This window comes from Sinohyriopsis cumingii, chromosome 17 (genome assembly GCF_028554795.1).
Source record: "Sinohyriopsis cumingii isolate HCF-2022 chromosome 17, ASM2855479v2, whole genome shotgun sequence".
Lineage (NCBI taxonomy): Eukaryota > Metazoa > Mollusca > Bivalvia > Unionida > Unionidae > Sinohyriopsis > Sinohyriopsis cumingii.
The window spans coordinates 62,734,675-62,760,789 of NC_142977.1; the positions used below are offsets into that span (position 1 = coordinate 62,734,675).

General features: G+C 34.8%; 1 protein-coding gene across 2 annotated transcripts; it reads right to left on the reverse strand.

The window, feature by feature from the left end:
* Positions 1–499: 499 nt before the first annotated feature.
* Positions 500–24,838, reverse strand: LOC149779088 (alpha-aspartyl dipeptidase-like). 2 transcript variants are annotated; one of them, XM_089939638.1, is made up of 8 exons: positions 24,603–24,838; positions 22,299–22,390; positions 20,964–21,038; positions 17,896–17,975; positions 14,939–15,112; positions 10,522–10,581; positions 3,862–3,944; positions 500–1,991 (listed from the first exon to the last, which is right to left on the reverse strand). In XM_089939638.1, the coding sequence occupies exons 1-8, from the start codon at positions 24,692–24,694 to the stop codon at positions 1,931–1,933; spliced, it is 717 nt and encodes a 238-aa protein (XP_089795764.1). In that variant the 5' UTR covers positions 24,695–24,838; the 3' UTR covers positions 500–1,930. The 2 variants fall into 2 exon arrangements, with proteins under 2 accessions (XP_089795764.1, XP_089795765.1); XM_089939639.1 differs by lacking the exon at positions 22,299–22,390 and having other exon boundaries at positions 24,603–24,790.
* Between the last annotated feature and the right edge of the window lie 1,277 nt (positions 24,839–26,115).

Consider the following 26,115-nt stretch of genomic DNA (forward strand, 5'->3'; position numbering starts at 1 on the left):
TTTATTTCAGTCAGCTTAATAAAATAAATTTAATATTTTAATGTGCCAGCTTTAACTTGTATACTGAAACCCCAAACATGGAATGAGTCTGACCATATACATATTTGTTAAAATGAAATATAAACAGTATATGAAACTCTGGGACTCTAACAATTGTGGGATATAGCATTTAGTTCAGCTACTTTCTCAGTGAACACAGCTTTGAAAAATGGAGAGTTTTAGAACTACAGACATTAAAAGTGGCAAAGCATTGTTTAGAGCAAAAAAGGTTCAAGTGGAAATTTTATTTTAAAATTAATTTAGAAATACCACTATTACCAATACATTAGCAATATAGTCTTCAACATGTACAATGGAGCCTTACCACAATATACAAACATACTGGTAAAAAATACACACCGTTATTAAGAAATACCTTTACCATCAATATAAAAGATAGACACATGAATTAAAATAATATCAACAAATTTAATTAAGGGAATAAAATAAAAAAATTACAAAAGATATAAATATCTTTTATTGATCTCCAACATGTACTGAACTCCAACAGAATAGACACATATATGCAATTTCACTCTACTATGGAATGTCAGGGTCCATCAAATTCCATGTAGAAAGAATAATACAGACCATTTAAGCAATGGCAGCTCTGGTTCAGGTTCTTTATCAATGTATCTATATTAGTAAAAACTTTACTTCTGTTATCAAACATCCTTTGGAGTCCATCTACGTTGCCATTGACTGGAAATAAACAAGCATGTCACAAACTGATCTATGTATGATTTTAGAAACTGCCAAAATTCTGTGTAAATTAATGTCACATATTGTGACCATATACCATCAATAAGGACCCACACTACACACTAGTATGAAAATGTGTTTCATAACAGATGTGAAAATATATGTATTAATTAGACATGTTAAACTGAGATAGACATATCATTGGGTAGTGCCACAAAAATGGTACTGAACGAAAAAATTTGTGCATTTTTGAGCTCAAAATTATTCTGCCAATACCCTTTGAATTTCACACTTGACAGTATATCTGTTCTCACATTAAAAAATAACATCTAATGTATTGTATGTCAGCAGATTTCTTTCCTGTTCTGCATATATGATCAGCTCTCTTTCCCACCATGTCCTGTTTCCCTTCTATGCTTCTTTCCCACCTTGATGTCTTTTCATCCTTTTTTTAATAGAAATCTTTCATCATCTATCAAGATGGGATGAATGCAACCAATTATTTTCCAATGCTAATGTGATCATACTCTCATTCTCTCTCTCTCTCTCTCTCTCTCTTTCTGTCTCTCTTTAAAATCTCTTTTGCCAGAGACTGAAGACAGCACCTGACATCAATTATCATTATACAGCACCTGGTAAAATGCATCCACAGAACACAAGCTAAACCTAGAAGACAGTCTACCTGTTGGTTACCAGAATTTAGAACACTGGAAAGATCAAATAAGCAGGCTGTCACCATACAATATATTAAAGTAAAACTTCTAATTCTGATCACCCCCACCATGTTTGTTTAGTCTCATTTGCTATGTAAAAGGGCATAGTTCTCCTGTCGTAGGGGACCACCTCACAAAAAAGACCAGTTTCCTCTAGTTCAATCTGAAATCCTCATTGGATGGTATTAATCTCCTAAATTCACCCACGATGCATACAACTTATTCATAAGTACAACTTATAGAAATAAACAATATTTAATGTAAATACATCATAAGTATCTCTTATCCATTTGTTATGTTTTATATGCCTTTAAAAGCATGTGATAAATATGGACAAGAAACAGGCTAATATGTCTATGCATGGTCCCAGAAAGATGCATTTGTTTCCAATGGTACTTGGAACATTTTCATATAAATGGTGAGAATATATCTGCTAATATTCTGAAAAGACCAATGACATCATCACAGTAGGTATCTCAGTGTCTAAGCAAAAAACTTAGATCAGAGTCTGATGGATACTCAACAGGATCCTGGCCTCTGAAATTAAAAGAAAATGAAAATTAAAAGCCTAATAATTATGTCACAATTTTGACATTTAATTTTTTCCCAAAATGACACAGGTCTAATATTATTTTATATTCACTGTAAGGGGGATGGCCTCCAGCACTGTTATCTGATATCCAGTGTCTTGCTTACAACATTAGGACAAAAAACAGTCACTGACATTACAGACTTGACAAAAGGAATAATAAATAAGCTTTTGAAATGTTTTGATAATGTCCATACAATCAATTATTAACCTCACTAAAATGTAGTATAAACTCTTTTATCCAGACCTCAATTATCTAGATCAGTGAATGAACCAGTTATGCACTTATAGGTCCTGAAAACCTGCAGATTCAGTATAAACAAAATTATTCATCTAAACTCTCAAAATCAGCTGTAATTGTACTACATCTGTATATAGTCAAAATTCCAGGTACCCTTTAATTTAACTGTCCATGGTCATAATTTCAGGTCCCCAGTAAATTTTGACATTGTTACTAAATAATATATTTATTCAGAATTAGAGGGGAGGCGAAATGGTCTTTTTAATGGCAGAATACTCGTTTTAAAATCATGTTGGGAATAATGGTTTAACAATCACTTTATCTATCAAAGTTATTCATTTTCATGTTTTTTTTTTAAAAATGACATTTGTTTTCAAGATGCCCAACTGCTGAAAGATTGCTAACATTATTCTAAATGGTTTCAACAATCTTTCATTTGTATGCAAAAACATTGTGTATTACATCACTGCTTTATGTTGTTGTTGAGCAGTCTGGTTCCCTACTCCATATGTTCCTTGCTTTGCTCTATACTATTTTGAAATGCAATGCAAGTGTCATAACAATCAGGGAGCCAGACTATGTACTGATTCAAATTCATACAAGATTCCTCTTATTAAAGAAAAGTGGAACATTCAGTTCGTGAAACAGACTTCAAGGTCAAAACTCTTTTTTTTTAATTGTTCTAGTAGTGCAATATTGATACCATGATTTCATTACAATTAATAGTGAAACTTCTCAACCATGAGGAAATCTCCGAGTGCCAATTCAGGGATTAAAAGTTAACTACAAACTCTGAAACTAACTTCTCATTAAAAAACATACACGTGAATCCGAATTTAATGTACTGAAGTATTCATTTCGCTTGGTTGTCTTTCTATCTTTGATCACATTTGTGAATGTCAGTAGGTTTTAAGGTTTAGTTTGATTATATTACAGTCACAAAAGAATTATAACTGTTTGATCGATTACTTTAAATGAGTTGACCTGACACTACTGGGGCATGCTAGCTCTTACACAGGTTCGATTTGCATGAATTTTAACTTTTCATGTATTCTACCCACTTTATTTGATACAAAAGATGTAAGTGACATGGTGATACAAGAACGTCAGGTTTAATTCATTGCAACAATACAACAAATACTTGCGCAATCAAGTATCAAAACAAGGTCAGCACTTAATTAGGTTCTCACAGAAACGCTAGTGTACATAGCTGTTACAGTAGATTGGCATATTTCACGTTTGAATACAATGGGCACATTGAATTTACAATCATTACACTTAAACCTAACTAAAAGATAGAACCAATACATGAATTTCAATTGATAAGAAAACAACTTATTTATTTGGTAAGCAATTTTAGTGGTTCCAGAATATATGACTGTGAAAATATATCCATATATATCCCATCAAAATTTCTCACCTAATATATTTCCATATTATAACCTCCCTATATCTTTACTTGCTAAAACTATAACTTGCCTAAATTTAGAATGTACAATTTGGATGAAATCATGATCTCTGTAAATACCAGCTACATGTTGTATACAAATGGACATAAATTAAACACTGTTACTGACCTTTGAAAAAGTCTGGCATGGTGGGGACCCAGCAGTGTGGCCCTATCACCCTCTATAAGCAACATGGATCCTTCCCTCAAACCCTGCAATACACATAAACATGACACATATGAATGAAGAGTGCTGTACTGAGACCAAACCAGCCAACTTTTTTAGGTTAAAAAAAAAAGGAACCATACAACTGACTCATGGAACAATTAATCAGTTTTATTCACAGGATGACTTATTAATATTTGTTTCATTACAAGAGATTGATCTTATTTCGTACATCAAATCATATTTCATTAATAAAGGAAAAGAAAACAACAGATAGTGCAGCACAAATAATGAAAATGTATAACCATTTGCACACTAATCACATGCAAACAAGATAATACAAATGTTGAAAATTAACCTAACAATTGTACAAGTTTTAAAAGCATTAAGAAAAATTCCAACAAGTTTAAGCATATAACTACATATAGCTGGAATTTTCTGACTAGCACTGTTATTTCTCAGAGTGTGGACGATGTTAGCTGTTTTGGTTCTGGCAGATCCAAACATTTTGCAAACAGAAACTGGAAACATTTTTCAGAAGAGTTTCCCAGCAAGATCTGCCACAGGTATTGGAAGTCCAATTTCTGAAATAAATTCTGTAAACAATACTTCAGCATTTGTTACATTGTAGTATGCATGAGTCAATATGAACTCATCTTACCGCTAGATTCCACAGCTTTTGCCATAGTAATGTACTTCTTAGTAGAAACATGTCTCAATGTCATCAAGGCCTCCATAGCTTATAATAATGTCTGACCACTCCGGTGGCCTAGTGGTAAGAGCGTCCACCTCAGATGCAGGTTCAAACCCCAGCAAAGTCAAAACCAAAGACTCATAAAAAATGGTATTAACAGTTACCTCACTATGCACTCAGCATTAAGATGTTTGTGTTAGGACTGGTGTCAGAATAATGTGACTGGGTGGGACATTATGCTACATGTCTGCGGCATGATGCCCCAGTGCTAGACATCCAGATAAACTGCCACACTGCAGATATTGTAGCGATATGACTGAAACATTGTTAAAGCTACGTTAAAAATCCAAATCACACACACACACACATGATAATATCTATCCCAAAAATTTGCAGAAACAATAGCAATCACCCAAGTGTGATTTACCAATTACATCAGGGTAAGTTAACACATATTCTTCATCATTTTTCTGTTTGATTTTCATCTTGGCTTTACACTTGGCCATATCTGGTTGTGCAGATGTTTCATTATCATCCGACATTCTTATGCTTTTAACATAATACCACAACAATGATACATGCTTACTGAAGTACCCAATTTTACAAATGAATGGCAATGCTCTCAATGAAACAAAGGAAACAATGGTATGCTCATGTGGAGTTCTGCCCATGTTGTCAAGAACACAAGACAAGAAAAAAATGCAAAACAAGTTAGTTTAGTGAGCAGCTTTTAGATTTTACATCAATTATTTTTACTTCAAGCCATACAAATCAGAACTGTTAACCGCATTTTTGGAATGTTGAATTATGGTTCTGAAATTTGTATGATTCCAGCAAAACTGGAATCAATGGTTGATATGCAAGACCACCAATTATCAGGGCATAGTATTTATTGCCTGTCCAGACATTTTTGTGCATGGTAAGGTCTCTTCTGAAGGTACCCTCACTAAAATACGGTTTGTATGCACTCCACTGGTGCACTGAAAATAATATTTACACTGCAAGTGAAAAGCTAGAATACCATATATATATGCATGTATATGTGTGTGTATATATATATACATATATATATATATATATATATATATATATATATATATATATATATATATATATATATATATATATATATCTCAGGGTTTACATTGTTTGTACTACTGATTACTCCAAACCAACTGCAAAGACTCAAATCTGTAACTCATTATGAGATCTCAGATCTGGGTATGTGCAGTTTGCTGTTGGACTGGACATATGATTGAGTATAGTAGATAAATGACACCAAACTGATGTCCAAATTGCTCAAGTAGAAATCAACTATATGTCATGTATTAGACTTCAGGAGATTAAAAACAGGCCAACTCCATGAGGATGGCAGGTCACAGCCCAAGGAGATTTAAAACAGACCAACCCCATAAGGAGGGCACGTCAAACCCCAAGGAGGGGAGGGTGTACCCCAGAGAGGACAAGGTGCTAATTTCAGAGGAAAGGGTACAGTGCCCTCCCAAAATAGGCTAGGAGCAACACAGATCTGCAAACTACAGCCCATTTTATTGACCAATTTACATCATAGAGTGTGACTTAAAAATCGCTTATCCAGCCCACATCCTGGAGGAAGTTGTACATGCCTGCTGTATATGATATTTAAAAAGTTAACATGAAATCTAAACATTGACAAAAACTTACTTGTCAAAGGAAAAGCAAAGGGCAACTTCGACAGGGTAGTTGCTTTTGATTCATTAAACATAAACTGCAAACTTACAAACCCAGATCTGTCAATGCATTATGCAACCACAGATGTGGGTCTATACAATTTGTTGGAAGTAATCAGTGGACTAAACAATACAGACCCTGATCTGCTGGTGCATTATGTGATGGCAGATAATGGTCTGCATTGACTGCAGCTGGACTCAACATATAAGACAGAATATACAGTAATGCAGGTGTCATAAGGTGAGCTGAACAAGGATGAAACTTAGATAAAGCAAGAACACAAAAGCTCAATTGATTCTAATTTTTAGTCTATTTACTCAAACTGCCAGGGTTAATCCAATTAATTTGGAATTGCAGCTCCTTGGATATCAATGTCCATGGGACTGGTTCATTATCAGAGAGCTGTTTGGACATTCAGGTTCAGATCAAAGGACTTTTTATTGTTAAAGAAAGAAAATTACAACAACAAAAAACAACTGGACTGGCATTACCTACATCTACTTTGTTTCATTATGTGAATCTATTAAACTAATGTGGATGCAGAAACAAATACATCCTGATAAGGAGTTGTTGAAAAACTATGTTAACTTTATAAGTTTAAAAATTATCTGCATTTGACTAAAACATTTGACCAGGGTTCATACAGAATTCTGAATGATAAATTCAAAGACTTTTCCCAGCTTTCAAAGACCACAAACATAGATTTCCAAGACCTAACTTTTCTAACATTTTGTAAACAGGTTATATGAGAAAACAACAAATGCAAAATACTACACTATTATTTAATGATGAAATTCAAAAGCTTGTTTGTAATTGCAGTGGCAATGAAAAAAAATGGGTCATCAAAAGAAAGAAGACAGGAAAACCTGACTACATCTGAATCTAACAAGCTTGGATAATTTTATTTGTGATTATGGAAATAAATTAAAATGTAAGAATTTATTTCAATTTTCAAAAACTTTTAAAGACCTCAGGGCAATCTGCTCAATTTTCCCAAACTTTCAAGGCCTTGAAATGCTATCTCGTTTTTCCTATACTGTCAAAGACCTTCAAAGACCGTAGGAACCCTGTTTGAGGATCAAGTAACATTAGATATACAATACTTTGCTTGCTGCTTTCAAACTTTCCCATTGCTTAAAGAATAAAACTGATAGTAAAAGTGGCAAAAGGTTTGGAGGGGTTGAATTCTTTGACATATTAACTATATCGATTTTCATGAAGGACATTTTTACACTAAATCATGTTTCTTTGAGAATACATACTTGATCACGTTAACTTTAATAACTTCTGTTATTGCCTAAATCCAGCTTTTACAAGAAAGACCAAAAAAATTAGTTTTTCTTGTCTATATACTATATAGACTATAAACATGGTATTTATGGGAAGTAACTCTACCAAGATACTACCATAATTACCTATCCTTGCCACTGCTAGATAGCTACCAATATACCAGCTATTCTTCAAGTTAAACCTTATGAATACATCAATAAGGATACCTGCATTTGCAGGATGGTGTGGGATAACTTAATCATTAAGCAATCAGCTAAGTATTCTGGAAGAAACATAATTTACAATAAACAAGGAATCATACAGTGTTACCAATGTCCACCCATCCTTTCCTGTCATGCACTGTATGCCCCTGCCATATCCATGGAGGAACCATACACTGTTACCTATGTCCATCCATCCTTTCTTGTCTGGTATAGTATATCTATCCCATCTCCATGGAGGAATCATAAAGTGTTAACTATGTCCACCATACTTTTATGCCATATATGTCAGTTTCCTATGATATCGTGGGTTCTATGTTATTGAGGTATTCAAAGATTTTGGTATTTGTTCTGCATAGTGCCACCTATCATGTACTTATATACACTACATGATCATAAGTTACAAGTTCTACATCACCTGTTGATTTCAAGAAAATCTAGGGATTGCTGATGAGTACACTACTTTAAAAACACACCCATGAATTTCAATGTCTCCAAGTAGTGGCCATATCCCATGTTCTCAAACTGAATCTATATCTTCATAAAATCACTATCACTGTAACTAATTGCTTAACCAGTTTGTCAACTGAATATGTCCAATGATATTATGCATGAGTTACATCACATGATTACTGTATTTCTCAAGAGCCAAGAGATCAAATCTTTGGTAGCAAATAAGAGTCAAAATGTGAAGTATGGATGGTTGTTGCATTCTGGTGGCTCCCACAACTGACAGGTGTTTACTTCAAAAATTTGTTGTACAATATTTATTACTTTTCACTGGAACACTGGGAGATGTTTAAACAGTCTGTGGTCAACATGTACTTTCATGCTCACGCTGGTGGTCCACTCAGCAACAATCCCGGCACTACTTCCTGTGTCACAGGTGGTTAGATATGCATTTCTTTAATTCTCTCTCATAAGTTTCTGTTGGACAACACAGAAGGCAGAATGAGTGCCATGGAAGTAGGATACATTTTTCAAGTTGATTTACACTTTGAGCAACATATACATCAAGTTCCCAACATTAGGATAAGTCTATGCCATCATAAATATGTTTTCGGTATTAACACACTATCCGAGTAACTCTCCTCACATAAGCTGGAATCTACATGGCATCAGTTTATCTATTATTTCCTGCAGTCATCTGACATAAACTGGAAATTAAATGCATTTTAATATACAGCAAAGAAAAACAAATAGACATATATAATATCTTGAAGGTCAGTGTTTTTATTTACTTTTCACCAATTGCAGACTTAAAGACTCATGATGCCACAGCACTACAGTATGCTTGATATGTCAATCCCATATCCATGGAAGAATCAGTCAGTGTTACCCATGTCCACCCACCCTTTTATGCCATATACTGTATATCCATCCCATATCCATGGAGGAATCATTCAGTGTTACCTATGTCCACCCATCCTTTCCTGTCATGTACTGCCCCTGTCATATCCATCAAAGGATCATAATGTGTTACCCATGTCCATCCATCCTCTAGCATCATGTACTTTCACACCACAACCTTTGTGAATTTTATTTCTGCTTGATAACATTTGAAGCACTTCATACACTGAAATTTAATTGAGTACCGGTAATGGGTTTTACATCAGGAAGACCTATGTTAAGTTTGATTTTCACTCTTGTTGGATAATTGTATGGAGTTATGACCCAACTTGACACAGAACATTGCCCTTTTATTGCATCATATTGATCCATGTTGCATCTGCACATTTCTAGTATCTTTCTAGTAACAAGTGAATTTCTGATTTGTTATTGTTAAGCAGACAGTATACTTTAACTTGGAAGTAAAGTAAAAGACACTTAAAGGGCAGCAAATATTTACACTAATGCTTCATAAACCATGAGATAAATAAAGAACACCAACACCTTTTTCAATATCTGAATTTTCTGCAATTTGACTTCAATGAATCATAAAATATACGTGTGTGTATGTGCGTGCTGGATTTTTAACATAGCCCTAACAATTTTTCAGTCCTATGGCTACAATGTCTACAGTGTGCCCATTTACAGTAATGTCTAGCACTGGGGCATCTTGCCACTGACATATATCATGATGTCCCACGATCCTGACACCAGGCAGAACAGTCATAACTCTAACCTCTTTTTGCTCAGCGTATAGCAAGGCAGCTGTTAGTACCATTTTTCCAAGTCTCTGGTATGACTTGGCCTGGGTTGGAAGCCACAACCTCAAACATCCAAGACAGATGCTCTAACCACTAGGCCACTGAAGGAGTCATAAAATGCAGGTCATAGTGACCAACTTTTGAGGAGTACAAAATACAGGTCATAATGGCTAACTTTTGGTAAATAAGGGAAGCTGATAAAAGTACAACTGAGACATGCAAACGTAAAGATGCATATCCCTGCAGCCAAATTGCTTGAGAAACTGTACTTAAAAGCAAGATTTAACCAATGTCACTGAATAACAAAATATAGGTCAAACTAACAAATTTATGTGGGAGAGGTTGCACTTAACATGAAACATCAACCATACTGATATAAAATGCATGAGACAAGAAACTGATCTAAAATGCAAACTTTAATATAAGTGGGGTGGAAGGATGGACAAAAGAATGGGAGGCATGGACAGACAGACAAGTGTAACTATATGCTCCTCTCTGGCAGGGTATAAAAAAATTTGGTTCATTGGCCTTTGTGCTTTGCGCTTGATAAACATTTCAAAATAATATTAAGCATATTTACCAGAACTGGAGGACTATCTTCAGCTTCATGAAACTGTTTTATTCTGGTTTCTCGGGTTTCCTAAAACAAATGAAGAAACATTCTGTAACAATAAATCTGAAATTATTTCTCCACTAAAATGTGAACTAAGGCACACACTACCATAACAGAAAGATCCTACTTATACTAAATTGCATATTGTCATGTATCAAACAGAATTTCCACTGTGCATTTACATCAATAGGAAAATAAACACAATTGCCGCTTGATTTCAAATAAAAACAATGACACCGAGTAATAGTAAAGGAAAGCTAAATCAAGGAATAAAGCACCATTCTAAGTTTGCTAAAGACTGTTTATATAAACAACATCTAATCTTATGTTTCTTATGGTTGTTGTTGTTGCTGTTGTGTGGTTTAACGCCATTTTCAGCACACTATAGGCTATGCATGGCAGCCAGTATTAATGGTGGAGGAAGAATCCGGGAAAACCCCAGGAAGAACCAGAGACCCACGAGAAGCTACTGGCAAGCTTTCTCACATACCCACATTGGCCGAATCCTAGACTCGAACCCACGCAGACAGAGGTGATTTGGCAGTGATCCGTAATGGAGAGCGCTTTAGACCACTCAGCCACTAGGGGCTCCGTTTCTTATGGTAAATCCTCAATTAACAATTAATAAGATACAGCATTATTGTTTTCCCTTAAGTTATCAACAAGCTTGTAAAAACAAAACCAAAAAACATTAACCATCATGAATAGCGACAAAGACCAGAATGTGAATGAAAGTTTTAACCTGAAGTTTCTAAATATCGGATCCTTGGGACTAAGATAAAGTGCAAAACATAAAAATAAAAAAATAAAAATTATCCTAGTCCAGGTGTTTCAAATTTTAAAATGTTAGTACTTGCCAATCATGTGGTATGTAATCAACAGATACATTCTTTGAAAGCTGAAAATGTAACAAAAAGCAACCCTCTTATTACTATTAAGATGGGGCAGTGAAGCTTTTATAAGGTTAATTTCAAATGCCTACTTCTTTGACTGACAATTATCACTCACTGAATTGGTTCATTTCAAATGCTTATGCTTTTGATCTATAATTATCAGTTCCTGAATGGGTCAATTTCAAATGCCTATGCATTTGATCTACAATTATCAGTCCCTGAATGCGATAATTTCAAATGTGATGCAATTATCTACAATTATCAGTCCCTGAATGAGTTAATTTCAAATGCCTATGCTTTCGATAAACAATTATGAGATCTTCTATCACAAACTGATGAGAACCAGAAAGAGGTATAAAAAATACTATATATACAACTCTCCCTTGATAACTTGTGCACATCAGGGTCCAAAAACATAGACCGCACAATAAGCATAGGCACAAGTTACCGAGGGACCTCCCAAAAATCTGCTAGACAAAAGACATCAAGAGAATTGTAGGAGAGGGGGGAAACTGGGTTGTTTACTGTCTGAATCCTTGTTTTATAATCGTGTCAAGAAGAATAATTGTCAATAAAGCACTTTTCCGATGAGTTGTTTGTTATTCTGTATAAATACATTTTTTATTTTCAAAATGTTCAACATCTGAAAGATTGATAACGTTTCCAATTGGTTTCAACAACCAACACGGTACGCAAAAATATTCATGTATTACGTACATCTTTTTTTAATTATTTATTAGCCTGGTTCCCGGATTAGTGTATAATAGTTGTTATGAAAGAAATAGAGTATGAAGCCAGGAACCAGACTGCTGATACACTACCAAACAATATTCCTTTTTATACAAAAAAAAAGATAACATTTCGTAAGACAATCATCTATATCAAAACTGAATTTGTGAATTGTTCAATTAGGAAAATACTGATGCCGTAATTTCATTGCAAGTAACAGTGAAACTTCTTATTTTCCTTGAGAATATCTCTTATGTGCGAATTCAGAAATTCTCTGAAACTTGTTTTCCCCACAATGGTCCATATCTGTGAAACAAAGCTCTTTATTTTATGATGTACTCATTTCACTTGGTTGCCTTGCTATCTTTAATCATAGTTATGAGTAGGTTAATTTAAGGTAGTTTAATTAGATTGCATATACAATAACATTTATAACAGTGTTCGATTGATCAAATAAAATAAGTTATCTGAAATACAACTGGAGCTGCTGGTTCTTAAGCATGTAGGATTTTTTGTTTATTCCACCTCCTTTATTTGATTCAAAAGACATAATTAACTTGATAATAGAAAAGGAGGCCCACTTTTTAATTAGTGTAACAATACAACAAATTTTTTCTCTAGTCCGAGATCAAAACATAGTTGGCACTTCATTACAGGCCCGGCCCTAGGATGTGCAGGGCCCAAGGCTGCAAGCGATGAGTGCGGGGCCCCAAACAAAAAACTGCATTGCAGAGAAACGCAAGGCCCAAGGCAGTTGCCTCATTTGCCTTGCCCTAAGGCAGGGCCTACTTAATTAGGTTCTCTAACACATGCTCGTGGAGGGGCCCCAAGTGGCAGAGTGGCCTAAAGCGCTCTCCGTTACGGATCACTGCCATCTCACCTCTGTCTGCGTGGGTTCGACTATTGGATTCAGCTAATGTGGATATGTGAGAAAGCTTGCCAGTAGCTTCTCAAGGGTCGGTGGTTCTTCCTGGGGTTTTACCAGGGTTCTTCCTCCACCATTAATACTGGTTGCCATGCATAGCCTATCGTGTGGTGAAAAATGGCGTTAAATCCCACAACAACTACAACTAAATGCTCGTGGACAGAGATGTTACGGTAGATTGACACATTTTATGTTTAATTACAACATGTGACTGGGTGGTACATGATGCTACATGTCTGTGGCATGAGGCCCCAGTGCTAGACATCACTATAAACTGCCACAATGCAGGCACTGTAGCAATATGACTGAATTTTTTTAAAGCTAAGTTATAAGTCAAAAATGACACATAACACACTCCACTTCATCCACTGCCATTTCCACACATTTTTCATACATTTATCCAAACTGTTTATGTTTTTTTCTCTCTCAAATACTCAAGATGCCATGTTTTGAAAGCATACTTATTTCTTTCCATTTCCATCAGTCATCATTACATGAAGATTCAGAATACTCTTTACAATGATTGTGACTTAACTAATATACTGAACAAATGCTTTACAATGATTGTTATGGAATAGGACCACACAGACTGTTTTTCATTTTACAAACCAGTTCAGAGATGATATAAAAAATGGACTACAGCAAGAATCTAATTTTTCTCATCAGGATAAAACCAGAATTCTGCTGGAAAATAAAGAAATTTTTTGTCTGAAATACCAGTTGATTACCATGTCTTATGTTATGTGTTGAGGCTCAAATAAACAGTAACACAAGAAAGAGTGAAAACAACAAGCTTTGAAAAATATAATAATTTATTTTCCTGGAAAAATTCTGTAAAAATGAAAAAATATAAACTTACGGTTATAAGAATCAGATCCAAAAATAATCCAAGAATAATTCACAAATAAAATTTTTGAAGTCCTAATAACAAAATATTCTAATGATTTCAAGTTCGAGTTCCGACGAAGAATCCAAGATGGAAGATGACAAAGTATGCTGTAATCTGAAGTGCTGAAGTCTACAGTTCCTTGTAGAAACAAGAGATATCACTCTGGTTTTGAAAATCTGAATAAATTTGTATAAAAGCTGTCCTTGTTCAATAATTTCACATTAGCACACATATTTTCCTGGGAAAAAAAGAACTAATCCTTTCGAATCCAAGTAATTTGAAATAACCCCAAACAGCACAACATACAATATCTAGTATAAGGGCCCAACTAACACTGAGAATATCTCTCTAAAACAAAGGTCATATCGTATTCTAAAATGCAAAAAGGGGTTCAGTCAATCATGTTCCAGAACCTCATAGAAATTATGTACTTGTTAAAGATCAAGTATACCCAGTGTGGCCCTGACGAAAACCAATCATTTTACTCTAAGAAATATAAAATAAAAAAAAATTGTTTACATCTTAAACACGTAGTCCCATCATGACCTCGACAACAACCAATCATTTTAAAATAAAAATAGAACTTATTTACATGGTTGCTACTAAATCTGAATCAAGGTCAGGATTTAGATCAATACCTGGTGTTTACTCAAATGGTCATGGTCAAACTATTTTCTGAAAAAAGTATCATCAATAGTGAATAAATTTACATTATAACAGCATATAATGAAAAATAAAAACAAATTTAAAACTGACAAACAAACAAAATTAAATTTAAATAAATATATATTAAATTTGATATAATTAAATCAAATATACATTACACAGGACCGTAATGCTAATGATGTCACCATCACCATCATCTCAACCAAGTGAGAAAATACTACTGATGCATAGCAGCAAGCAGTTAAGAAATCTGTCACAGGTGGGAATTAAATGTAAACATACCCCCATGTGTTTGCTGTTAGGATCTGGATCCAAATAGTGCGGGTTAATATTAAAAGGCACCAATCCAATCGCCTGGAATGTGGGCGGATACACAATAGGCATATCATTTGTGGTGCTGATACTTATTGTACCCACATTGGTACCCGCACTTGAACCTATGTATGGCATTCCATCCTGAAAAGAGTTTTAAGAAAACAAATATGACATCATAGGAATAAAAACTTAATTTTACATGTTCTGAGCAATAAAAAATAACATCACTGTAAAGCAATAAATTGCCATGGTATGAACTTCCATATCTGAACCAAGCAAGTTCAATTTTAGTAAATTAATTTTGAAAATTTGGAATACGCATGTCTGAAATAATTTGCACCTGCAAGTTATGTATTCTTTGATAAAAAATTTAAATTTATAAGAAATTTACTGGAATAATGTCCTACAACTTTCAGCAGATAAATGAGTCTCCCACCCACCCCTAACCATTAGAACATAACAAATGTACACAAACACAGACCATATATGTGATTCTACTGGTGGTAGAACAAATATACTATTTATAAAGACAGTCACGACCACACAGCTGAATCTACCACTTCTGAAAATTAAAAATTTTAGTTTCCAAATTAAAAAAATGACAATTAAGATGGTACTTTTACAGATTCTATACACATGTTAGAGAAACCAGCCTGAACCAATCCATACAATCATTGGTGCAATCATACATGCCAATTAGTCAGATTTAGAATCATTAAGTAATGGCCAACATGTGTACACAAATTGCAGTAAACTGATTACCTACTGTTCTAATTCATAGAGAGTTTAAGACAAAGATTGTATTTCTTTTAGGTTTTATAAATAATAATGTAGTCAAAGGCAGTCCTTAATGGCTTTTTAGTCTTTGTTTACAAAGCTGATCAAAACTGATTGTTAGAAACACTGAAGTATTATGATTTTTTTTTAAGAGGAGCATTTAAAGACAGCGTGTTTCATGCAAAGTTGATTTTATGATTCTATATGGAGGAAGGAATATGTGGACACTAATATATATGAACAGTAATTCTTCTCTATCAAACACATCCACTTTGAAGGCCTTGTTTGAGACTGGGATTGAAAAAGGATAAAATGACACTAACAAACACAGTGCAATTTACCATTTCTCACTGAAAATCATTTTACAAAACTGGTTATAGTTATGTTTCTTGACTCACAAACTGAACATAAATCCCAAGCCAATGTACAACAAAAAATATCACTCCGGTTCTTTGCCCTCCATCAGGACAGAAAAGTTGAAGTAGGTGTCATCAGTTTACTGTCATGATTGAGAATACATAATACGGCAAACATGCATTTGTTTTGTTTTCAATCCATTTCAAGCATGTAAAAATGATGTCAATGAAAATTCTGCCGGTTTAGAAGCCAATCTACTGATCAAAATTTGGAAAAACGTAAGTAACATGTGGCATCACATACCAGAATTTTAATAAGGATATATTAGCCATGTTTGTTTTGACTCTCACATGCAAATCATGGAGAAAAAGATGCTTAATATTTAAAGGAATTCTAACATAGAAAAGCTGTTTAAAGTCTAAAATATATGCCTTCTATATGTACCATTACAATTCAAAATTTGTCTAACAAATTTGAGGAACCACAGTGGCTCAGTTGTTAGCAGACTGGGATCAAGACCAAAAGGGTGAGGGTTTAGAAATCTACCATCGGACCAGCCTGGGTCAGCTACCATGCTCTCCCCTTGGGCAATACACTTTACTTAAATTGCCATGGCACTATATAGCCTACATGTGCTGCTGTGCCATAAAAGCACCAAACTAAACCAAAAACAAATGTGACTCTTGTATGACTCCCGTTTGTTTCACATGCACAGTATGAGTACTGGATAAATATCTGACATATGGGAATCACAAATGTTTTACAAGTTCTGCAAATGAAACTAATTTTCATTGGTAAACTGTGTGAGAGGAATTAACCACATGTACTTGCAATATGTAGAGACCAACAACAAACAACACAGTCCTCATCTGCCATTGCATAATGCACCACCAGAACAGGGTCTATGTTGTTTGTTGTACTGAACATGCCTAACAAACTGCATAGACCCAGGTCTTCCAGTACATTATGCAACAGTAATTATGTGTCTGTGCAGTTTCCTGATAGACTCAATTTATAAAGTACATACAGCATTTGACGTCAATGCTTAATTAGTTAAATAATTCCACCAATTTAAGCACACTGGTATTTTGTTAACATACAAGTTTTTACATCCAACAATAAGCATGTAGACTCAGTTCTGCTGTCATACAATGAGCCAGCAAACCAAGGTCTATGCTGTCCATAGAAAATCATGAGTACCATATGTATGCACTTTAATATATAAAAACAAATCAACATAACTCAAGTCTCCCAGCTGAGGAATAATAAACCATTTTCTTTGAGCAGTATTAAACCTTACTTATTGAGCAGTATTAAACCTAACTTATTGAAAATGTATCACCACTAAAGAGTTATTTATTGAAAATATATCACCACTGAAGAGTTATTTATTGAAAATATATCACCACTAAATAGTTACTTATTGAAAATGTATCACCACTAAACAGTTACTTATTGAAAATGTATCACCACTAAATAGTTACTTATTGAAAATGTATCACACTAAAGAGTTACTTATTGAAAATGTATCACCACTAAATAGTTACTTATTGAAAATGTATCACCACTAACGAGTTACTTATTGAAAATGTATCACCACTAATGAGTTACTTATTGAAAATGTATCACCACTAAATAGTTACTTATTGAAAATGTATCACACTAAAGAGTTACTTATTGAAAATGTATCACCACTAAATAGTTACTTATTGAAAATGTATCACCACTAACGAGTTACTTATTGACAATGTATCACCACTAAACAGTTTAGACAGCCTTCAGATCTGTACCTCGAGCACTCTTTTCCTGATTTCGGATACAATGTTTTCATCATACAATGTTTTTAAGAGACGAAATGTGTTTCCTCCACCTGCAAAATCAACATTTATATTCAATAAGACCTTTAAAACAGATGTTAATTATTGTACTTTTAGAATAGTTACAAAGAAAAACTGATCATTGAAGAAGTATATTGTCATGTTTGCCTGCCCGCGATTACATAAGTCAGGAACAAAGGAATGGGTTAGCGCCATGAGTATGTCGACCCTGCACTGTCGTCGCGATTCGTGTTTGTACAAGAGTTCTCTTCATTAGGTGTCAAAACTAACATGTAGACGTTAGAAGCTTTGTGCTAGAACAAAGGACCCTTGTTGCTGTTGTAAATCTCCCCGTGTTGACAGATGGCCTGAGGCTTGTCTGTTAATCTGAACCGACTGGGGTAGAATTGATATCCAATCAGAACTGAGAAAGGGTGGGGCCATCGATTTGAATCAGAATTTAACAGTCATTTGGGCTGGGAACAAATTAGTCATTGTGAAGCATCGTGCTGACAAGCTGTAGCAATATCTCTGGAAGCCACTCATGATTTGGCGGGAAAAACCTTGGTACATTCAAGGACAGAAAGCTTCGTAAAGGTCAGTGAATTATTTGCTCCATTGTTGCAAATGTTACGGCATTGTAATTGTAATTATGTGCAGTATGTATATTTACTTACTAGAATCGTTAGTATGTAGAATTACCTTTGTATTGTTTAATTTACATGCGTACTTGAGAAATGAGCTATGATTATGTAGATTGCTTACTCATCAGAATTAATATTGTAATTCGCTATTTAGTTACTTCGTGGTAAACTAGTGTATTTATTTATGTGATATTCTAGATTTTGCAATTGTTGAATTAAATTGTAACTTTGGAAATGGTTGCAGTGTGTAAATTTAAATAATATGGATATTTGAATATTTGTGTACACTTGTGGGAGTGTAATGTACATGAATGCGTCGGATTGTTGTGATATTGTTGAGAATAATGAGATTAAGAATATATATATATATATATATATATATATATATATATATATATATATATATATATATATATATATTGATGTGACGCAATTTAGTGATGTCTGTATGCTAAGTAGGTTACCGCTCTTTATTGCAACCTTGTTTTCTATAAGAGCCTGTGGGTTTTTCGATGTGCATGAATGCATGACCAAAGATGTAGATAGCCTTTATCTGATGATTGATTGATTGTTGATGTAGTGTGAGGCGAGATGGCTAACACAAATGCTGACGTCCTTGTGTTTTTCATAGGAAGCTTTTGGGGGCAGAACTACCGGGTAGTCAAGTCCCGAGTCTCAGAGAGACAGGATAGAACAAGGCAGTAGGCCGAGGACAAGCCTAGTTGCTGGAGAAAGAGAGAGAGAAGGAGGAGGAGAAAAGGAGACAAAAGGGGAAGAGGATAGGAAGAATCGGAGTATGGAAAACACCAGAAGGAGGAAAGGAATTAGCAGAGTAGAGCACAGATGAGTAGAAACCAAGTACAGGGGAAAGCCATCTGACACTATAATCACATGATGAAATAGGTTGTTACATGGTCGAGAGGACGAATATTGGTTGAGAAATTAATATCGTTTAATTTGTATTAAATTGTTATTCTTTTGAATTTCACCTGTGTTCTTAATAATTTAATTGTCGGTATTGCTTACTGGGGGCATGAAGCATTACCTCTCTCTATCACTAATTTCACTTTCTACAAAAACGAGCCAGGGCGTGAATTCCACAGTAATTCAAATAAATATTGGGAGCATCCCACCCCAACGCATAACAGTGGGTCACATAGAACTTCACACCTATGTTATCAGTTCCCAGAAGGGGTGGAAGGGTTCAAGAAAACATTCTGTTACATTGTATGTGAATGTTGACTTTCTTAAACTAAACTAAATGCCAGAACATACAAAGTATTGTGAATACTGATGGACTGGAAAGTTGAAGTGAAACCAATTTACTAAAGATCAGATGGAAGAAGAAATATCCCAAGAACTTGATATTCATGGTCCTATTTACCATTATAAACAGACCACTCTAAATAATAAATATATTTTTTCAAAATTTCCTTTATGAAACAAGAGAATACATATGAAAATTTGAGTATTGTTTAGAACTTACTTTGAGTTTTAAACATTTTATTCTACTGTTTCAAGTATCATCATCAGTGAAACAATATTCAAGGCAGGAGACTTTTATCAGGTATAACCATTTACCTAAATTTGAACTGCCTCCCTTGATATGTAAACATGAACATCTAAAAGCTATACAGGTAAAACCCATTTTAACACGATTCATTATGATGTGATTCCACTTATAATGTGATGGCAGCATGGCTCCCATTTTTTAATTTAAGGTGACCTCTCTTTTTAACATCCTAAATACATGTTCTCAGAATAGGCAATTATTCATATCCCTAGTAGATTTTTATCCCAGCATTGCATTTAATGTTGCCTTAATTTCACCATGCACTGTTTCCACATACTACTATACATACAATTCAAAACTGAAGCATATTTGCTGTCTGTTGAATCCCCATGAACAAAACAAACAATACACGATCATGAGGTTAGTTAAAACTGATGACACTGAAATTTCAATGCACATTTTCTATGCGGAAGTTTTTCGAATTTTTTTTAATGCAACCCGCTTATATCATGATGTTTTTCTTTGGACACCTCAGCATTGCGTTATAATGTGTTTTACCTGTATATGGCAATACATAATGGACATTATGCCATAAGCACGAAAGGCCCGAGATCCCTTCAAACTAAAGATTCAAGCCTACAATATAAATGACCTCCCAATTTAAGCCTACATAATACATGACCTCCATTCAAGTTTATGCATATACTATGCAACCTTCATACAATTATGTCTTTGAGAATTGTTTAGTAAATTAAAACTCTATACATTTTTGTATCTAATAGATTAAAGACAAAAGTAATAAGTTTCTAATCACAATATTTTTTTAACTTAAGTTTCATATCTGCAGAGAAAAGTGTATGAACTTGCAAGAGATGATGACTTACCAATGAACACAGCCTCTGCTTTATGAACTGCTTCAACAGGATTTGGCTGAGTGTGGATGCTTTCCAACTCAAAGCCTGAAATATATTTAGTCAATTTTAATCAACATCAATTTCTTGCTGTATTTTCAACTTGCATGGTCATACTAATGAAGGCTTAATCAATCAGGACAGGCATCTAACCAAACGCGGATTTTCATTTTCTTGGAAGATTACGAATGGGACCTGGGCCCATCATTTTCTTGGAAGATTGCGAATGGGACCTGAGCCAATCATTTTCTTGGAAGATTGCGAATGGGACCTGAGCCCATCATTTTCGGGTAAACCTATGATCAGTTGGAAAAGTCAAGAGAAAATTTCTGAAATTGGGAACTCTGCGTGAATTTGAATTTTTTTTACAGTGAGATTGAGGCCCAATAGGACTTTCTGTTTGCCAGAGAACCCTGAGAAAAGAAAATTTACATTTGGATTGGGCCCATTAGGGTCAGCTGTTTGCCCCTGAGGAACCCCAGAAAAGTTGATTTTATTCTGTGATTGGGACCAAGTATGATTTATTTTTGGCTCCTGAGAAAACTTGACTATATGCTTCTCAATATATCACTTTCAGCTAAATAAAATTACCACATTCCCTCAATTTAACACTGTCCATGGAAGCCATAGAGTATCCCACTCTCCCCCCATCATAACAATGTCAATGTAATCCATAGACTATCAGACTCTTCCCCCAATATAACACTGTCCATGAAAGCCATAGAGTATCACACTCTCACCCCAATATAACACTGTCAATGTAATCCATAGACTATCAGACTCTTCCCCCAATATAACACTCTCCATGAAAGCTTCAGAGCATCACATTCTCATCCCAAAATAACAGTATCCATGGGAGCCACAAAGTATTCTACAATACAGTAAAGCTATCTCATAATGAAGCATATTATACAAATAATTTTTTACCGCTAAATACTGAAACAGTTGATCAATGACCTATCCCACCTTATAACAGGAAAAGTGGCATAATGATGGGCCTTATATTATAGAGAGTAATATTATGTATAGGATACCCATATTTGTGGATTTTTTGAGTACAATAAATCATGAATCAAAAGACCCAATGGACAATGAACACTGTGGAGATACATTACAAAACCTTCACATAACACTAATTTCATTAATGACTAATGTGTACTTTTTTTGTGCAAATCCTCAATACATGATATACATGAAAATAAATAAATGTACAGAAGACTCCCTCTCTGCTGAAAGGTAGAGCATGACACAGTAAATTCAGAGGCCCACAAATTGTCATGATTTGACGGTCATCAGTTTAACACAAACCCATGTTTTCAAAGGCTTTCTTGGCAGTCAGTGCATAGTTATCTCTATCATGCAATGCATATGGAACAAACAGCACCTGCTTCACCATGCTCCTGAAATAATAATAATAATAATAATAATAATAATAACTAGAGCAACTTTGATACTTTTCCATTGATAATCCCAATAATATATACTTAATTTTATGCCTAATTGTGTGTTTCCTACATGCACATAGTGACCAAGAGCCTGTTATTCCTAATATATCACGTGCATTCCATGCCATGACTGTATTCATAAAGATGTCCAAATATTAAAATATTTTAATATTGTCATTGTAATGGCTGTTAACAAAGATTGCATGACATAAAACAACAAATTCATCAACACTGCCAGCAATTACAAACAAGGAAACACAAGTTAATGTTTCACAATGCAATGCTACAAGTACCCATCAATATTTAATAGCCCACCTATATTCCGAACTCTCAACCTTTCTTCAAATGGAGTGAAGTTTCCTTCTAAATTTGAAATATATGTTAGACAGTTGCTTATCTTTACTAGGTTCTGATTGAGTGTTGAGTACAATGTAAAACATACAGAAAAAAAACAAAAAGGACATAACTCTTATGCAAAGGAAATAATTCTAAAAACAAAATCCTATCAAATCAAAGAAGAAATGCCTCATCTAAGATGGTATTAACATATGCATATCAGTTTCTGAGATGTGCTGGATAATGGTACATGATGATGTAGAATTTCAAAGTATAACGACCATGAAAAGATAAAGGTCCATAACTCATTGAAAATGGGTATACTGGACATCGTTGCCAAATAAATTCAACTACAACCTTCAGTGACTCTAAACTTTCTTCTTTTCTTGTTTCCATGTTCATGGATCTGAACTGAATATGGATGTGACTTTTAACAAGAGAACTGTGAACAGCATACTATTCAACTGCCTTGTGTTTAAATAGCCATCCATGTAGATATTAATAGGGCAATGTTGATTGAAGATTATTGAACAGTGGATCTCAATGACTGGGCTTGAAACTAATGCTAGAAAAGTAGTATTCAATTAATTACAATTCTGATACTGCTAACTGAACAAAATTAAACTGCAAGTTTTTTGCTAATGATCTTTTCAAAGTGTGCTTAATTTTTTTTCCCAGAGATGAAATATGCTAGTGGACATTTTGACCTTTTATGCCCAAAATTAATAGGACTCTTCACAAACTTCACAGTACATAGTCTCGAACAAAAGTTATTATTTAATATGTCCCCAAACATTTTTCTTCATTCAGTCTGTGACCTTGAACTTTGACCCCAAAAATCAATGCTTTTTTCTTACCCAGCATAAATTATTAAGAAACACTCATTAACCATTTATTTCTTTTAGACTGACCTTCGACTTTGTGACCCCAAAACGAGGCAGAGACCTTTCATTACTCCACGTGCATGCCATTCAAAAGGTTTGGTTTCTGCGTTCTAGAACTAAAGTTATTATGCACAAGCTATCTTTATCTTTCTTGTTTCTTCGTGGCCATTAAGATTTACCCTTTGGCCCGAAAATCAGTAAGTTTCTTCCTTACCCAAGTGCAAGCCATCTACCGAGTTGAGCCACTGTAAATAATGGAGAAGCGTACAAAAACGAGACGGAAATAACGTGTGATTAATGGAGATTATTAGTCTTACAGGCCACAATGTAAGACGTCTACCCTGATACTAGACCAGCAAGTTGTTCTCCACCTTTTTTTTTTTTTTTTTTTTTTTTGACTGGCGGCGGTCAGACAAAAAAAAAAAGGTGGAGAACAACTTGCTGGTCTACCCTGATACCAGTGTTTCCTTTTACCCTCATTTGCGCTTCAAAAACCACCCGATTGTTTTATTTGTCTGACAGTTTTGATACCAAAATTTGTTTTTTACTCAGTCTGTCCCCAGCTTCAACACCAAGGAGATTTTTGACTCCCAATCTTGCACCGGGATAGACTAACAAATAGGTCTCCGCCTTTTTTTTTTTCTGAAAGCGGAAGATAAGAAAAAAAAAACGGAGACCTACTTGTTGTTCTACGATCGCCTAGAGAATACACTGTGGTATTTATGTTGTTTGGATCGAAAAGACACGTGGCATTTTGGGTAAGAATATCCCAAAAGATTTTCTATGGAAAGTTACAATAAGTATGTTTCCACCCATGCAACTCCTCATGCTACGACCATAATCAAACTGTAAAACATCACCAACCCACCCTCCCTACGCATCAACTATATATAGTGTATTCCCGCCAAGGTGAAAGTGCATACAATTCATACGACAACATGACTAACTTGGATAGAAACTGTTTAATCTGTTCTGCACAGTGTTCAAGATAACCTCCGCCATGGACGGCTGAGTTAGAAATCAGCAAAAGCTTTCTCATCCTATTGCCTCTTCACAGTCAACTTGTACAAAGTCCAATGGAAGCGACAAAATAATCACGTTTATTGAGTTGCCTCCCGTGATATAAGATGTGACTGTGATAGCAAATCATTTGAATTTTTTCGGCCTTTTCCGTCAAGTGTCCTAGCCATTGTGAACGATATTCTGAACTACTGTCGTTCACACAGAAGCGAATCACCAAGCGCGTCCAGTTCATATGTATTCCGAGCTACGATGTCGTAGCCTCAACTTGATTTGTTGTGTCCACGAAGTAGGAGTAAGGGTACTAATATTAGTACTACCAGGTACCCTAGTCGTCGATCAAAAGACTTTTTAAAAGTAAAAGCTCTTGGTAGTGAAAGAAGTAAGAGAACTGCCTGTAAAGCAAGATAAATCAACGAGATTTGTTTGAAAAAAAAATCACTGAAGCAGACAGCCTTGTGCATATTTGAATTGAAAGATGAAAAATACGTGTCACCTACGTAAGTTTCTTCTGGGTAGCCAACACAAAGACATTTTAAATAACGAATAATTGCTAGAGTACAACAACTTCTTTCAAAAATAATGCTTGAATGCTTTACATGTCTATACCAAATAGATCTTTCGTTTTTGTTATGTATAATTAATTTGTATTTGTTAGTTTTTCTCTTTCATTACGTATAATTGTATTTTAGACTTGAATTTGTCCAAAATGAAGTTAATTTTGTTCCTGACTGGCGATACTGGTGTTGTTTTTATTTTGGTAAACAAATAATACATAGCTAATATTTTTTATAAGAGTGTGAGTTAAAAATTGGGAACGTTATCTTAATCTGAGTAAAAGACATTTTATTTACCGTGTTCTTTATTCTAACTTTAGTAACATAATCTTCTAGAATTGGATTTTCCGTTAAGTAGTAGGGGTGTTGTAGAAAATGTAATTGTGACCATCTTCTTTACTGAAAAATTATTGCTGCAGTAGCATCAGTAGTTAAACGGGGACGATATTCGGACAACGGAAAACCGAGTCAGAAAGGTCGTGGGACGATATACGGAAAAGATTTATACGGACAATGGAAATCCCAGCCAAAAACATCCTGGGACGATATACGGACAATGTGAATTGAACATGGGTTATATTGGGACTGTATACGGACAAGGGAAAGTGGAATTGTCGTATGGGGATAATAGGAATGGAACAGGAGAGCTGACGTCACGGTACTGGAGATTGGTAACATTGTTGTTGTTGTTGTGGGGTTTAACGCCATTTTCAGCACACGATAGGCTATTCATGGCGGCCAGTATTAATGGTGGAGGAAGAACCCGGGAAAACCCCAGGAAGAACCAGAGACCTACGAGAAGCTACTGGCAAGCTTTCTCACATACCCACATTGGCCGAATCCTAGACTCGAACCCAGGCAGACAGAGGTGAGATGATGGTGA